The 17,748-nt window shown below is 37.8% G+C and overlaps 1 protein-coding gene across 1 annotated transcript; it reads left to right on the top strand.

Moving 5' to 3' along the window:
- Positions 1–15,789: 15,789 nt before the first annotated feature.
- LOC105561815 (probable salivary secreted peptide) lies at positions 15,790–16,657 on the top strand. The gene has a single exon (XM_012012140.1). It carries the CDS (start codon positions 15,878–15,880, stop codon positions 16,268–16,270), a length of 393 nt encoding a protein of 130 aa, XP_011867530.1. The 5' UTR covers positions 15,790–15,877; the 3' UTR covers positions 16,271–16,657.
- Positions 16,658–17,748: the final 1,091 nt, after the last annotated feature.

Here is a 17,748-nt window from a genome sequence, read left to right as displayed (position 1 = left end):
TTTTGTAATTTTTACGCGCCAACCTTAAAGTGGATGGGTAGTCGACAGTAATGACTCTAGCGATTCAAGAATTTCGAGACATCGTTAGATTATGTTCCTGGGAATAGGTAATCGTGTCTGAACTGCAAAATTTTAATTTTTCTGCACTTGTCAATGTCTCACGCAGAATCTTAATTGCGCTGCATCGTCGTCAATAATGAAACTCTAGCGAATCAAAACTTACGAGACATCGGTAGATTTAATTCCGGGGCATAGGAAATTGCGTTTAACCTACTAAATTTTCAATTTTTTGGACTTGCAATCTTTTTGTGCCAAACTTAAAGTGGATGTATCGTCGTCAGTAATGACTCTAGCGAATGAAGAATTGCGAGAGATCGTTAGATTTCGGGAAATAGAAAATCGTGTCTGAACTGCAAAATTTTAATTTTTCTGGAACTGTCATTTTCCTCGCGTTTAATCTTAAAGTTCGCTGTATCTGGGTGAAAACGCGATTTAATAACGTTGAAATCTTAGTTTTCTAACGAGACCAAGATCATCTTGCTACGATTTTTCTTTGCGAAGGCATGGGAACTGTAGAACTATGAAAAATGCTGTTGGAACTCTTAGTATTTTTTTTAAATTCGTAGAATGTCGTGCCAACTTCACAGACACCTTTTCGGAACTTTTAATTTATCGTCTCCTTTATTTACTCCTTTATTAAAGTGGTCGTATCTTTGTCAATAATGATTTTAGCGTTTCAAGTCTAAAAAGAAATCGATGAAATGAGCTACCATATACTAACAGCTAACATTTTTGTGCACCGAGAGCTATTACTTTTATAATAGTGGAAAAAAATGTTAGCTGCGAGTATATGGTAGCTAATCTTTTTTTTTCCGTGTTAGCAAACATTCTTTGCTATTATGTTAGCATTCTTTTATATTATGTTATTATTTATTTTTTATTTTTACACCACACCTTATTTTATAATTATAAACTTTTAATAGTGCGCACGGAAAAAAATAATTTTACTATTGCAGCGAAACTGTGCTATTTGAATACTGTATATTTGATAATATCATGATGACGATACGAAAATTTCTTTATTATATATTATTGTGGCGAGTATACCATCAAATCCAACGGCTATAACGCGCGAATAGACAAATCACAGATACACATACAGGCGAGACGCGACGAGAAAAACAAAGACAGCTGGGCGAAAACAAAGGTACTGGCGAAATTTAAACTGCGGTGACTTTGAGCCGAGGAAACGATCTAAGGTTTTAGGGGACTCGACCGAGAGATGTGCTCGCGTGCGGACGTGTGATCGAGAGAAAGATCTAATTGTGAGAAACTCGAGGACGGAGAATAAATTGTTCTTGCATCATATTCTGTACGATAATATAATTCATCCCGCACGCCTAACGATTCCTAAATTATTAAAATTATTCTCCATTATAGCAGAACGTTTGACTAAACAGAAATTATTTTATTTCTATAATAGCTAAATATTTCGCACAATTATTTTTTAATAAAATTAGTGTTCTTAATACAGAGTTATCCATAAAAGAGAAATTAAAATTATCATAAAATAACAGACAAAATTTACTTAAATTTATATATGATATACTGTGCTAACAAATTATTTTTTTCAGCGTGATGTTTATAAGGGGAACAAGTTTCCAACTTGCCTGCACATCCCTGAGATCCAAGCATCTGCCCTCTTATGCCGTATAGTGAACTAGATTTGCAATGGGTAATCCAGCTCTCATGGTAAAAGGCAGGTGCAGGAAATAAGATTTACCCTGTATAGTCAAAGGTACTTACCTTTAAATTTAGAGACATTTATTTTGTACTTTGGTTATGAGATGGCGCGACGAGTATGAAACTGGTGTTTGTTGCAATGCCGATTAAGTTATCTGAATTTCACCAAGAGATAACGCTACCGATATGAAATTAATGTTCACCGAGATACAATTAAATGCTAAATTTCGTAAAAGTGCCAGATGGTGCTATAGATATTACATAAAGCTTTACTGTATGGCAATTATATTTTGAAAATTTTATTAGAAAATCAAATAATATTTGATATATGTGTTTAGACAGATATTACAACAAATGAGCATCAAGATCTATCAAGGTACAATATAAAGTTCTTTCCAATTTCAAAAAATTAATAGAAATTAGAGCTACATAATATGTACTAGTTGCATTTATTCTGTTAACATGTCTACTTTTATCCTGAACATAATATTTTAAAGTTTAAACTGTTATTTAATTCACACAAATTGGTGAAATAAAAATGACAATGGTAAATTACGAAATAGTCAAGTAAAAATTTGTTAACAATAACTTATGAAAGTAAATATATTTGGTAAATATTTAGAATAGGTCAACATCTGCAAATGACCTTGACTTTGACATATGTTGTCAAAGTTACCCTCCTGGGCCGCGTTCGGAAACACCACCTGAGTGCTCCAGTATATCATTCTATCCTTGTTTAACATACGGTGAGTAACAAGGATAGAACGATACGCTGGGGTACTCGGGTGGTATTTCTGAACGTAGCCCTAAATGATCTTCAGAAGGTTTTAGCCGTCGCTCGTTGTTTGTTACAAAGTTAATAAAGAAACAATGTCGACGAATTATATGTACCTAATCATATGTAATATTTCACCAAATATTAAAAATTTTGAAAAATGTTTTACACAAAAGTTGTAGATCTCTTCGAAGTATGCATTTTATGTCTTATTCATTTTTTACTGTACGTGTAATAGTTTCCGAGAAAAATAATGGACTCTAAATCTTATATCTATCCTCCCATCTAAGCATGTACTTTGCAGTACATATATGATTTCACACGGGTTTGCAACTTTCTACGTGTAGTGAGATCCAAAAAAAGCAGAAATCAGAATGCTCTGTTCAAATGATGCACGTACAGTGCTGCGTAATAATTATAATCGAGCAATTTATAGTTTCTAGCTCTCTTATACTAGTTTATTTTTCTTAGTATCTTTCGTGCAGCATTTCTAAAGCAAGCATTTCGTTGAATCTCCAGCGCCATGCGTTACATTGACGTTCACAAAGTTGCGTGTAGATAAACGACCTGACATGCCGCTTTCGCGGTAGGAAATCCTACATTTATTTACTTTGCATATGTTGCAATAACGTAGTCGAAACGTTTGCTTATCTCTTTCATATTAATGAGGTCGTGTCGCACCATCCCAAATCTCTCGAGAACAGATTTTTAAAGTGTCTGCTGCAAATTTTACCGATAAAATATCAGCAAAAATATGGCAGAATCTGCTAACAGAATATAATAGCAGATTGTCTGCAAACTAAGCCGAATCTGTCAGTTTTCAATAATGTATTTCATTTTAATGTTTACCAAATGATAGATTCTGTTTCTGCCGACAATCTGTTGTCAGATTATATCGGCAGGCTTTACTGGCAAAACACGTTTAATGCAGGTGATACTGGATCTATTGTAATATCTGAGGAAATCTGCCGCCAATCTATTGTCATATTGCGGACAATTTGCTTATTAAGATTTTGTATCTTAATCCTGGTTGACTAAATCCTATTAGTTCATCAATACTAAATAACGGAGCTTTTAAGGACATTGATCGGTAAATCGATTTTCTATGTATTTGCTTCATTGCAATTTTTTGTATATTTATTAAAAAATCTGTTAAATAATATTTCAATTTGACTTTAAATAAAGTTGCTTAACATATCGGAGAATCTATTTACATAATTTAATTAAAAACACATTTTTAAAGTCACGTATTCTTCAAATCTGGTTAGAGACTAAGATTGACCGAAACCGTCCGAACCTGTTACACTCTACCCTACATATAAGACGCAGAGCTGCGTTAATTGTGTAGTGTGTACAATTTATGCTAAAAGTCGTGAAGCAGGAAGACTGTCACGCTGTGCCGAAAGACAACCGAACGTGGGCGAAAACTTTGGGCTACAATTACAGCCGATAAACGTCCTAAAATTTTGTCACACAACACAAACAACTCAATGTTTTTCACTGTCGTATAAAAGTTACGAAATGATCAAACAGAAACTGAATGATTTAATTTTTAGAGTTAAGATCGCGATCAGCGAATTTGTTCATTATATATGCAATACGCTCGATTTGCTTCTCGAAAGAAATAATGCATCTGCGTTGTCTTGCGGATGAGCTCGGGAATATTCGGAGATCTATAAGCTTTGAGAGACGGAAGAATATAAAACGCACATCGATTACCGGAAAACGGGCTCGCGCGTTCAGGCCTGATTGCGTTGTCGAGCTTCGCTATAAGCGGGCTCGCCTGTCTGCCCGATGTTAAATAGTGAACTTTTCGGACGAACGTGCGGGCACGCACGTAGATACGTTTTATACGTTTACGGGAACAAGAGTGCATTTCCTCGTCGCATGGCCGGGGCACAGTCCGAAACAGTTAACTCTCATAAATTTAATTACGAAACGCGACCGAAATGGAAGACTCGGCCTGACCTCTCTTTCCGCCAGGTAAAATTGTGGATTAACCTCGGTGTGATAATTTTCTCGGAACTACATTATTTATCGATGAAATTCGATCACTGTAGATTATCAACGTTATCGTTGAAGACCAAGCTTCTCTATCAGTTATACATATAGATCAATAAACAACCGAATCGACGATATCAATGTAACGTGTCTATTCTAAGATATTTAAGAGTGCGGTGATAAATTCCTCGTTAATCTTTCTTCATAAAAATAAAGAGATTATTTATTAGCGTTAAAGAAATCTTTCTAAAAGCTCAGACAAACTGAAATTTACGAAAAGTAAACAATTAATTTTTAATCCCGTGCCTTAACTGCTCAATGTCAATTAAGTTTATCGCTTCACTGTAAGAAAAATAATTAAGAAAATGCTTGTACATCGCGCTTCATTAACGTGGAAGGACGAGTGAAATATGAGCAGAATACCTGGTGGCGCGATGTTTTGTTCCATTACGGATTAAACGGTCGGGCAGCTGAAAGACGTTACGCAGCAAATTCCTGTCGACCGACGGCAATGAAGTCGGAGATGAATTGTAATGTACCATACATTTCCGCCAACTAAGAGCGACAGCGTAAAAGGACGCCGAGATAGAGTGTCGCAAATCACCGTACGAAAGTGCTCTTCCACAAAAGTATAGACGAACGTTGTGAAAACTAAATCTAGCCTGACAGCTCCCCGTTGACCCACCATCGTACAATTTTGTAAAAAAATTGCCGTGCACTGGAAACGCGGATCTCGACTCTCCCACGTAATGCATCATCCTTTTTAACCTCCAGTTCGAATCGACGTGCGCGATTATGTTAATTTACAGCTATTACGGTGGCATTTAATCTTATACACGAATTTGTGAAATACGCCCAAGAGAGTATTAGAAGATTTTTTTAATCGGTATCTTACAGTAAGATATATATTTGCTCATTATGATACTTTATCGCACGTGTACGCACACACGTACAAGCATATTAAAACAGCTTCTAGTTATCTGTTTTAATATTAAAAAGATTTTTTTCTATTTATATCTTAATAAAGAGAACCTGATCAATCATACACACGCGTACGATAGCTTTATCATAAAGATCGCGTTATCTCAGGAACGTAATATAAGTTGGACATTTGGTCGAAAAATGGGACGCACTACTTTTGAACGGCCATTCGATCGCCTATATGTTTTTCATAGTGCCGGATTATGACGGGCGATCTGTCACGGTCACCGTAACAGTAACTCCAAGGGGTTGGAAAGGGCTTAATGCCTCTCCTGGATAGCGCAAGAAAGAGTTGCGCACGTGGAGGATGGGAAAGGAGTACGTTACACCATATCAAAATGGCCACAACTTAGGGGTCCTGTGCTACCCCGATATATCATCGTTAGAGAACTTTGGACGGCTTCCTGGTTCCAGCATTGATGGCTTCCTCCGATACGACATGATGTATCTGTTCCTCATTGCCGCGACGTGGAAATGAGAATCGGATGCAATTTGAAAGTAAAAATATCATCTGAAGGCAATAACAAAATATTCCCCAATTATTTACATACTCGTCTTCTGATTCACACTTCGATAGGAATTGCATTTTAATTAAAGATACAAATTAAAAAGGGGTGAATCGTAATCTTTGAGTATCAAATTAATCTTTAGAAGCAGTTCTTTAGTATATCGAGAGTGATTTTTATCGATATGCTGGCATCACTTTATAAATTTAGTTAAGTCGCAAATCGAAAATAACTATTAGGTACGCATAATGGCAACAAGCTTTAATATTTTTTATTTTTAAACTAAATATGCATTGCTGTTATTGGCGTTTGACATTTAATAATTTAATCTTTTATTTATCGCGTGTTAAAATTTCGAGTTTTATTGCATTGTGCAAATTAGCGCGAAGATTGGAACGATGAGATCAGTCAATGCTATGCACGTCTCTCTTGAAATGCACATCGTAAACCGTACAACTCCACGCTGTAAATATGTCTCTGTTGATTTAGATTGTTGCGTGCTTCTTGCAGACTCTCCTAGCTTGCATGAACCTATTGTCCGCTGGCTGGAAGCTAATGCCAGGCTGCCGAACGTAATGCAACGGATAATGCGGCAAGTTTGCCAGTGAGGAATTACGTGACCAGCTCTTAGTTTCAGCTACCAGCCGTATTGCAGCTAAGTGACATGCCATACTTCTCAGGTATTCTGGCAACGGAGCTAAGCAGCTAATGTAAGCTTACGCGGTGCTAAGAAGTTTCAATTTGGTATTTAAAGCAATTTGCTAGTTACGAGGGAGCTCGTTCGTCTCATCAGCTTTGACAAAACAACGTATCGCAAAAAAATATGCGAAGTCAAATGCGCTAGACATTACTTTCCGTCGTAACTTGTAAGTTCTTTTACTGTTGTTAAATATTAATTTCATATAAGAATTAAACATAAAAATTCTATTAAACCACGAGATTCGATATCAATTTGACTAAAGAACAATTTTCCAGGAAAAAGTCAGTTATTATTGAAAAGAAGAATGAATTGAGCAATCAATCCCGAATTTCGTATTCGCTATCGGAGACACAGCTCGGGTGAATATCCAATTTCATTTAATCATATTCGGGGAAACAAAAAACGACAGACTGAATTCGATCGATTAAAAGTTAGGGACTACAGACAATAATAAGACGCGAAGGAAATAAGGCAAAAACATTTCTCCGGCTTACTCGTTCGATTTGTGAGAGTTTTATGCCACTATTAGGTATTTTTTAATCTTGGGATAATAGTGACAGACCATAAGGTCTGCAGATTATGAAACGAGTCGGCTGACTGACGGGGATTTCCTCAGAAATGTGTATTAACTGCGAACGGACAGATAGAATGATTACCTGTACATTGGCGCGCACACGTTCGCTAGCCTATTCACGTGCTGAGAACGACTATAACACTGAGCTAAATTAAGTTTTTCTCTACGAGTCCTTTATGCAATGTCGCGCAGATAATCGCAATCTCTTTGAAAACTGCATTCCCGCGTGGACTTGAAATGAACCTTCCGGACAAGAGGAATAAACCAATTATGGATAATAATTGTAAAATACTTATAAAATTAAGTATTGGCGAGTTTTTTTCCCTATTCCTAACAGGTAGCTCGATTATAATCGGGAAGCCGCCGAAGCTGCCAACTGGAAATAATAACGGAGATGGTGCCGTCACTCAGTCCGTAATTATCGTCGTATATTTCAGTCGCTCCCGGCGCGATATCAACTTTTCCTAAATACATTATCTAGATTTCGCATCGGCGTTAATCTGCCCCGCAGTAAGTAATTAAATTTCCGCGAATGCCATTCCGCGGGGAGTTTATCTAGAGCGGCTATAAAAAATTCTGACTTTTAGTCGCCAGCTTTTATCGGGGAGAGCGACGACGAGTCGGCAGATAAATCCGGCCGAGCATTTCCCATCCACGCGCGCGTCCTTTTCGCGGGTTAATGCGCTTTCCGCTGGACGTGCAACCAGGCTCGACGTGCGTGTGCCTTCAGAGGCCCACGTCGGTCGTGCCGACGACAGGAACGGTTATCCGATATCAAATTACTGTACGTCGAGCCAAGTTCCTCCGCGATTCAGGGGCCCCAAGTCTATACGCCAATAACTTAATTCCGGCACTGACACAACTCGTGATGGTGTAATCTACCCTGGTCACCGCTGCGATTGGTCGTCCCAATGTCTCTGATCCTTGTATATCGCGAAAAGCCACGCGGATTGATCGTTAAGATAATTCAGCGCGCGACAGTATAATACTGGTGAAAAGAATATATTTATAATGTCGCCGTTAATACAGTTAAAATTTTTATTTCTAATAAGATAATCCTTGACGCAATACTTATCGATATAATAAAAATCGATTTTCACGATACTATTCGCGAGATTTAACTCAGCCGTCCGAAATAATTATGACATTACGTGATGTCACAATAATGAACAACGACATGTTCTGCCTGCGAATCAAATCGTCACATGGCGTTATCGATTTCTCTTCTTATCGGGCTGAGTTTCTGCCGCCCTTACCGTCATAAACCATCCGTAAATTCTCCGCATGACCGAGCAGTCGTCACTCGACCGCCTAGTGACAGATAGTTAGGCGTTACCCAAGCTGGTTACTGATCCTTCTGCAAACACAGGCGGACAAACGCTTCCTAATTGTACTGGGAATTGTTTACGCTTACCTCGAGTACCTTCTCTCGCCTTCCTCCGTTCACGGCTATTCCGTGTTTACTATTGTCGTTTCTTGAGCGTCTCTTCCGGAAGAATGGAACGACGAAAATTTCGTCTAGAGATATAGACGTCTGTGGCGCTCAATTAAGACTGGCGAGGAGCTTCCGTTAGAAGATCCAGCTTTTTCATAGCTCCGCACTCATCTCCCGATGTTACGCTCGTCTCTCTCATCGAGGATTACTCTCCCGCCAACGCGGAAAACAATGAATCCTCGTAGCGCAATGAGTCATGTACATATATCTCGCGACATATCGGATTAATTTCTAACCGTGCTACAGCGATGTATTTTTCGACATTTTTCGCGATAAAAAAAGTACAGTTATTCACGTACAGTTATTCATGCATTTCCATGTTCCATTAGGCGCATCACGTGCTACAGCATCCGATTCCGGCAACGAAGTTGTTACATTCTCATCGTTATATTTAACAAAAAAATTATGAATTTAAAAATATATCGATGAACGTAAAATTTAAAAATATATCGATGAACGTAAAAAAAAATATATATATATCATTTTTATCCAGTTCTATATAATTGTAATAACATCTCTAATTTTAGTTTGTTGTGACCGCATTATTTCTATTCTTTGTAAAACTTTAGCCTAAAGAAAGAATTCACTTCGAGATGGGATTTCGTATCATCGAACGAACGTTAATGCAATCGATTTCGAGAAAAGGAAAATTGAAAAACTCGAATCTTTGTTCTCGCATTTACGTCTCATTCTCCCCTATGAAATGCTGGATACGTGCCTGGATTTCAATGACGTTATCTTTGGGCAATTGGCGGATTGTACAAATAAAAAGAGTTCCCGGGCGGAATCGTTTTGTCAAAGAGCCAAACGCAGCCGCGGAGTGTTATACCAACAATGCAACGTGTCTGAGTAAATACACGAGCGCTGTTAAATATTTGAACATCCACCATGCGAATATAAACGGGCTCCTCTGTTATGATATGTATCATTAACTCTATACGTAAATGCACGTACGGAAATCTGTCGCTGTAAACTGGATACTCTTTGTATAAAGAGCCGCGTCCACGTCGCAGATATTTTGCAATCAAGATCCCGAGTGCGATGTCAGGTGCACACGGTAATGTTTCTCAAGTCTTCCGCTGAGCAACACTTGCTCGCCGGAAAAGACACATTCGAGATAAGCGGCGCGCGAGCACGATATTCGGACGTCGCGTCGCGACGCGTCCGCTGCTCCGGCTGGTCCTCTCGTACACCTTGGGTGTCGTTCTCGCAACGATACATCGATTTACTGCGGTTTTACTACGGCCGCGGCGCGACCATTCGTTTTAACGGTGTATAAAAGCAGCAACGTATAAAGCATATAAAGAAAATATCGGCATTGACCTGCAGTACACGCGCGGGATGGCGATATAGCTCTTGCAGCTGGAATCAAGTTTCGTCGACACGAATCACTCTGGAAACGTTACTGCCCCTGGGAGAATGGAATTATGATAAACCGTAGGAGGAGGCGATAAAGTTTGGAGAAAGCGTCAAATTACATCGAAGAGCAATTAAATAAAATCAATATAATGTATTATCGAGAATGTCAATATTAATTTATGATCTTTCATATCGCGCACGCGACAGCTACACGACCGTTTTGCATTAATGTGACGTTAATAATTAGCGACGATCTTTATATCGTTTCGAGCACACGCGTCGGGGCCTCGCGATTATCGCATTTGTAGGATTAAACCGGGAATGGAAAGGAAGCCGCACTAAACTGGCACGAAACTCCTCTCGCTAGATAGATCGCAGGACAGGTGCAGCGGCGACCGATGCTGGTATTTCCGGAGAAAAAATATCGCTCGTTTAACACCCCCGGTTCAGCCCCATGAGGCCGATACGAGACGAATTATTGTGCCGCGCCAATCTACGAGGATTACTCGCGCCCACGAAGGGCCACCGGGACATCGTTCGACGACTTTACGGCGGCGCACGTGCAGTGCACCCCCTTCTGAAAGGGCATCGACGTCGTTGCACCTTGAGCTTTCCTGCGGATTAGTCGGGCAGTTGCCAAGGTGCTATCAAGAATTTCAACTTTAAAAGCTCTCCGCGCCGTAATTCACGCTTTTGATGCTGGGAATTGAATTTTCGAGTTTTAATTCTTTACTGTCCATTAAAAACGTTAAATCGAATTTAACAGTTTCTGTCGGATAATTTTAGCGTCAGAGCGAGAGGATATCGACGCGGGGTTCAGGTAGATTTCAGTTTTTTGAGACCGGAAATATCATACCGCCAACTTATTAATCGCTAATCTAATCAGAATATTGACATTAATGCGTGACGTTTTAAAGTAACGAGTTTGTCATTTTTCTTTAATTTATTCCCTCGATTCTTTTCGACATACCGGAGATTAAATGCTCTTTCAAACTCTTACGAATTTATTGTAAGACTGAAATAGATATAAAATCGTCACACTTAAATAAATTCGTTTTTTTAATTCGTCGTGTAAATTTTGCCTCATTTCAATATTATTATAGTCTATACCTTCAGAAATGTCAAGTTTTCGATTAAATTGAAAGCTTCTTAAAACTTTACAACGCCTTAATAAAAGCAGAGAGAAAAATGCGTCTTTCTTATACTTGATTGGCACGAAATTTGAGCAGTTACTGAAGGTTTGACAAAATTTCACGTGCCACTCGAAAGCCTTTCAATCTTCCCCTTTGCTTCGTTAAAAAGCTGAAGTGAAAATTTCATTCCAGGGACCACGAACAAAGACAAAGGAAGAAAAGCGTCACGGTATATGCTCATAAACGACGATGGACCGCGGACAAAGGCGAGTTAGCAACTGCGAATCGACGATAGGCACGATGCGCAGAAGTTCCGGTTTGTAATCGGCTCAACCGATTATTTAACTTTATTGCGCAGCGGCGAACGCAAATCCTGCATAGGTAGGTATGCATTGCGTAACTGTTACTCGCAGAAACGATCAGAATTCCATAAACCAAAACTATCGCGCGTCGATGCCCGATTTCTCTTCGTAACGTACCCTCGACGAATAATGGATTTATGACGCGCTCGTGTTAGGCTTCAAATACGTGCATTACGGATTAAGGTCGTTGCCATGAAACTACGCGTCTAATGCACTCGGGCTCTTTATAATCTGTCGATTCATTGATATATGTAATGGATTGTCATAAATCTATTGAGATTTTAATCGGATTTATAGCTTCAAACATGTCCCATTTCGATTATATGTAAAATAATTAGAATTGCAATGTAGGAAGATGGAAAATAAAAATCCGTTAAATAAACTTATCGATATAAAGGATTATATAACAGATGAGACTCGAAGTAAATGACCTAACTACTGTGATATAATTCGGCGTAATATTTTTTTTTGCGCATCGATAACGTCAACGCCAGATCAATACTTCCAGTAATTAACGTTTAACGGAGAAAGATAATTATTTGTTATTTCTCCCTTTACTAAGAACTCATTTTGATTTCTTATCATTGAGTAGATTATGCTTTTGGAAAAAAGATTTCGTACCTCTTTATCTAAACTGATCTGAAGTACTTTGTTATCGAGTGCTTAGAGATACATATTGACCCGATGGCGTATACAATCGATGATAACGGCTTTTATCGTCACGGATTTTTTAGCAGACAAATATAAAATTCAGTCTCCGAGCGAGATACATGCAAATTTGCGGGAATTAGCGAACGGCATTGAGTAATGGAGAAAACTAGTAACTGTCACTCCGTCTCGTGTAACAATGGTCAATAAGGTACACGGCAGCAATGGAACTTTTCTGTTCATCTAATTGTCCTAACGACTGACCTTCGTTCGCACTCCCTTATCTCCCTTTCGCATGGTTCTATCTGTATCTATCGGAGGTTTGCCCTTTGCTTTTAGGTAACATTTAATATTAATACAGCTCTTTCTATATTAAATAAACACATATATACTTTAACATATACCTAAGTTATAAATATAATATTTACGGGTATCGTGTTTGGGATCGAAAATATTCATCGGATCAGATTTTCGTTAAACATTAAATAAAACTAATTCCTTTTTTATTTATAATTTTCAACCTCTATATTTATGACATCAAATTGCGTATCTCTGAATATTTTAAGTATATCTAACATTTCGAAAATGTATTTTTAAGAATATTCTTCAAGAGTAAATTCAGCAAGAATTAAAATTTATTTCATTTTAAGTAAGTTTAACATATAAGAGAATCATGTATAATTGAACATGTTTTATAATAAAATTTCTTTTAAGAGTTTTCTTAAATTAATTGTTCGAAGGATACGAAATCTGTCCCAATCCGTACCTTTAATGCTAGCTGGAGAGTTCAATACTGCACCGTTAGCATCGATTCCCGATCAGCGGAGCGTTCTGTGGCTCGTTAAGACGGTCGAAGTCGGCTTTTACCTCGGATCTCCGAAGCATATACCCAGATAATTAATGGCAAGTGGCATCGTGCAGCGGTGATAGGCGGACCGCGCGAACGGACTATGTCTCGCGCCTGCCACGGTCAAGACAGGTGCCATGGGGATCGGGGCCGGTCCCGCGATCGCGGGGTTCGTACATCGAATGAATAACGCGAGTGCACTTGCATCTCGGTGTCCGATCCCGTACCTACGTAGAAAGGAAGGTGAAGTCGCCAGGGCGCACCGCCTCGGTATTATCCGCTTATATCGTTCACCTGTGCTAGTGCACAAGTATGCATGACGTGACAGGTACGCACATGCACACGCGCTCGCATGTCGGAGATTAAGGAAGAATGAGAGCTGCGTGCAGAGACAAAAGAAAAAAGAAAAAGAAGAGAAGAGAGAGAGAGAGAGAGAGAGAGAGAGAGAGAGAGAGAGAGAGAGCGCCTCTCGTGGGCATAAACTTCCATATGTCGAAACGCAGAGAGCGAGGCAAAGCTCGCATTCATTGCCCATTGGACTGTTTCCTAGCATCCCTGGTCCCATTCAAGGGCAGCAGGACGTGGTTTGCAGTAAATTAACGTTAGGCGGAGACGAGAGGTACCAATATACGTTCGTGGGACGAATGGGAAACATATAATTTGCGGGCAAACGTTCATTCGAAAGTTGGTTAGCGAGTGAAATCTGTGGATAAGAAACAAGTTATTTTCGAACTAATCTAGTTATTGATAATCATAGAAATGTCTGCAGTCGTTAATCAAAGTGTCTTTTTGAGCCAGCTAATTCAGGATGCCGCCTGTAAACCATACAAGTTTGAAAAGTTTATTAAAGGTATCGCGGATTTCTTTTGGCTATTTACTCCGAATAAGCTGCTGTCCCGAATTATTCGTAAAGAGTTTGATATCAATGTACCATGTAATTACTGGTATTATCTCGATCTCGTCTTTTTAGTAAACAAGAGCACAAAATGGCAAAGTGCAAGTATTTTTATACACAAATATTCAATATTCATTTGCACTCTAATTGACTGCTCTCTGTTAATTTATTTTTATCAAGGCAATAAGTTTCTTGATCGATAATAGCGATTAAAAACATAACAAGCAACAGTATCCTTTTCACGATAGATGGATGACTTTATGCGCGTTATTTGCATATACGTATACATATTTTTACTTAATGTCAGGTAACAGCGAAATTCAAAACGCATTGCATCTGTTATGGCCGATATTCTGTCACAGTGTATCCACCAATTGACTTAATGATCCGAGTGAATCTATTCTCGATGCAGGACCTAAGTGCACACACGAGGTAGCATATTGGATGTTCACACGGTTAACAAGCATCTGAGCAAACAGTCTCCAACAGCCTTGACAAAGCAGCTGTGACCCTTGCAATTGGTCAGCTCTTCACTATTTGCGAAATTTATTGAGAAAGATCAAAATAATTAACATCTCCGTATCTTTTTCGCGCGTGAAATAATAACATATAAAATGTAAATTCGTTAAAAAGAGATTAACATTAACGCAAAGTATCACATTTTATAATGCATATATTATAGATTGTATATTTATTTGCTCTATTAACTGTTGTACGCATAAACGCATCGAATATTGTTATTCGATTGTTGCGACCTTTATGTAGAAATCTATTTTTATTTAGCAATTTTATTTAGCATTTCTAAAATATATGATAAATATATTTCATATGAATCAAACATATTTATCAAATATATTTTATATTAATTAAATATATCTTTAAGTTAAGTATTATATATAAAACATATTTTATAACAACGATGTATGCGTATACATGTACAGAAATACTTAATAATAGCTATTAGATAAATATTACTAATGTTGACTATCGAGAATACATTAAACCTCAAATGTATGTATACTTGCGATATTTATACAGTTTACTCAATAGATTATTAGAATACAAATGTACTTCATTACTCTCATTCGTATTATGAAATCTATATTAAGTATCTTGTAAGACGATTTATTTCTATTCATAACAATTATTGACAACATTCAGTATCAATCTTTTCTATAAAGAAGTCTTATTCACTGAATTACATAGGTACATCAATTCCACACACAGAGTGCAGTGAACCTCACATGATTCTCATTGTCGCTAGAAAATTTGACAAATAAATCATTTTGCATGTCTGCCAAGTTTTGCATCGGATTTACTGCGTCTCATGCGCTCATTCACTCAGACATTTTTGTTAATTGCACACTATATTGCGCATTTTACATGACTTTTCTTCTCAGTTTGATCCAATCTGTTAACACTTTTTGATTGGTCATTAACGAATTAGCCGCTCTGTCTAATATTTTCTCCATCAGTACAATGATATAATTAAATTACTAAATAATGAGATTAAAATTATATAATAATTAAGAATATTTATTAAACAATTAAGAAAAAATATGAGCAAAAACTTGATCAGTGTGCTGTATACGAAATTAATTACAAATCGCTTTTCATTAATAAAAATGACAAGGAAGATTCGTCTGAACATATTATGACGAGGTCGTATTGACTGAACGGTTCTTTCGTGAAACGTATCTTTTCGAGGCAAAATGATACATCAGCGATATAATCATGATAAGCCGAGCAAGAAGCGATTATTGCGAGTATTTAAGCGCGGATCGTTCGTTATACCGACAGACCTCGAGCAGACATCCTACAGCAATACGGCGCGGTTCTGAGTGAAAAATAAGCCAAAATGTCGGCATACAAGTATACAACCGGCCTAGTTGTTCTGGTGATCGCTCTGTTGACCATCAACACTGTATCTGCTGGTGAAGATGTTGCTTCCTACGCTGACGATTCACACCATCTGAGAGTCGGCTCCAGGATGCCCGGCGACAGACTCGTCCTCAAAGAGAACGTCAGCAAGAGCTCTGGCTGGTTGAGGGTGCAGGTTATTGAGAAGACCTTCTATGTCCCGGGGTTGGAACGTATCACTATGGTTGAAGCATTGGACCAGAAAACGAATGGAAAAGGCGCGTACGCCAGTATTCTGAACGGTGGACCTGGACACAACAACGTCACCATGAAGTTCAAGAGTCAGAGAGGTCACAGTATTAACTTCGTCCTTCAGCTTTATTCACGTTAATTGTCCAGTGGAAGCAGCTACTCTTACAACTGGTACGACGATTCCTGGATGCAACTCAGATGGAGAAGTGACATAATCAACCTTCAAAGTTACATCAACCTAGTGTGAACTGTTTACTATTCAAGAAGAATTACCATTGCTACCAAAAGAAGTCACCGAATCTTCTTGTTACTTTGAAGTTTTGTATATCATCAATAAATCAATTGATGTAATTGTACATATGTTTCTTAAAAATTCTCAAATGCATGTAAACTCGCAATCGTAGAACATAAGTATAAGCTATTAATAACGTGTGCAATGTACAGAAAACTGATAACACTTTACAAAATGCAGTGCTTGTTCATGATTTTTTACGTACGAATGAAATAAATTCGCCTTTATCACTTATTTAATTATGTCTTATTCTAATTGTATTCTCTAATTTCCAACTATTATTAGAACGGCTTTCTAATTACTAATTAAATAATAATTTGCTAATTATATTCTCGTTATCTTCAACGGGACTTGAATATTGCGATATGAGATAAGAATAAGCGTGAGCGCTGAGGAAGGAAAAAGTATCGATGCAGTAATGCAATTAGCGTCGAAGCGAAACGCGACGACGATTCGGAGTTTATGAAGGGCATGGTCATTTCGCCCACTCCAAAGACAACCTGTCGTTCAGATAGGGTAATTTGTTTATTTGCTTCCTTTTAGAGTGATCTTCGGCGGTGTGGCCACTTTGCGTCCATATGATGGGTTCACCAAATCATCCAGTGAGATACCAAGCATCTCTGGAGTCGTGCCATTAACATTATTCCTACTTTATTCAATAAAATAAAGTAAGCCAGCGAGAAGAGTCTCGAATATGAGTCTGGATAACTCAGTATGAGGAGTCGCCCGCCAAGTGACAGGTTTCTATTCAAATCCTGGTCTGGAGTTTGAACCTAGCTCGTTTTTTTCTCGCCAAAAGTTATTAAGCGACGCGTCTAGTGCCTACCTCCTTGAAGATATATTCCTACTTTACCTCACACAGCAAAATATATCTGAGACTTGAATCAGATATCATTTCACCAGTCATATTTGAGATATCTCGTAGATGATATATCCTGAATATTTTAAGGACATCACATTTCTAATATCTCTCTTAAGGATATCACATTTTTAATATCTTTTTTAAAAAGTATTTCTGTATAATATTTGCGTCATAAAATAACGAGTTCGGTCTTTTTAGTAATAATTTGGAGCTTACTTGCTCAAAAACTTATACCAAAGCTAACTCTGCTATAATTTTATATTGTACAATGCTGCGTACAATGCTGTGATGATTAATTTTGTTTACATTATTATTTGTACAATGCTGTAATGATTAAGTTTATTTACATAATAATTTGTTATAATGTAAATAAACTTAATCATTACAGCATTGTACAAATATATAATTAATATAAAATGTTATATTAATATTTTTTATCAGCGTTCTGTATAAAAATGAAAGA

The sequence above is a fragment of the Vollenhovia emeryi genome, unplaced genomic scaffold (assembly GCF_000949405.1).
Source record: "Vollenhovia emeryi isolate VEMERY1.0 unplaced genomic scaffold, V.emery_V1.0 DF939200.1, whole genome shotgun sequence".
NCBI lineage: Eukaryota > Metazoa > Arthropoda > Insecta > Hymenoptera > Formicidae > Vollenhovia > Vollenhovia emeryi.
The sequence above is the reverse complement of the archived record's forward strand: the minus strand, read 5'-3'. Positions and strand labels throughout refer to the sequence as shown.

Excerpts from the sequence above, each read along its gene's own strand:
- LOC105561815 (XM_012012140.1), top strand. The coding sequence starts at position 15,878 with ATGTCGGCATACAAGTATACAACCGGCCTAGTTGTTCTGGTGATCGCT.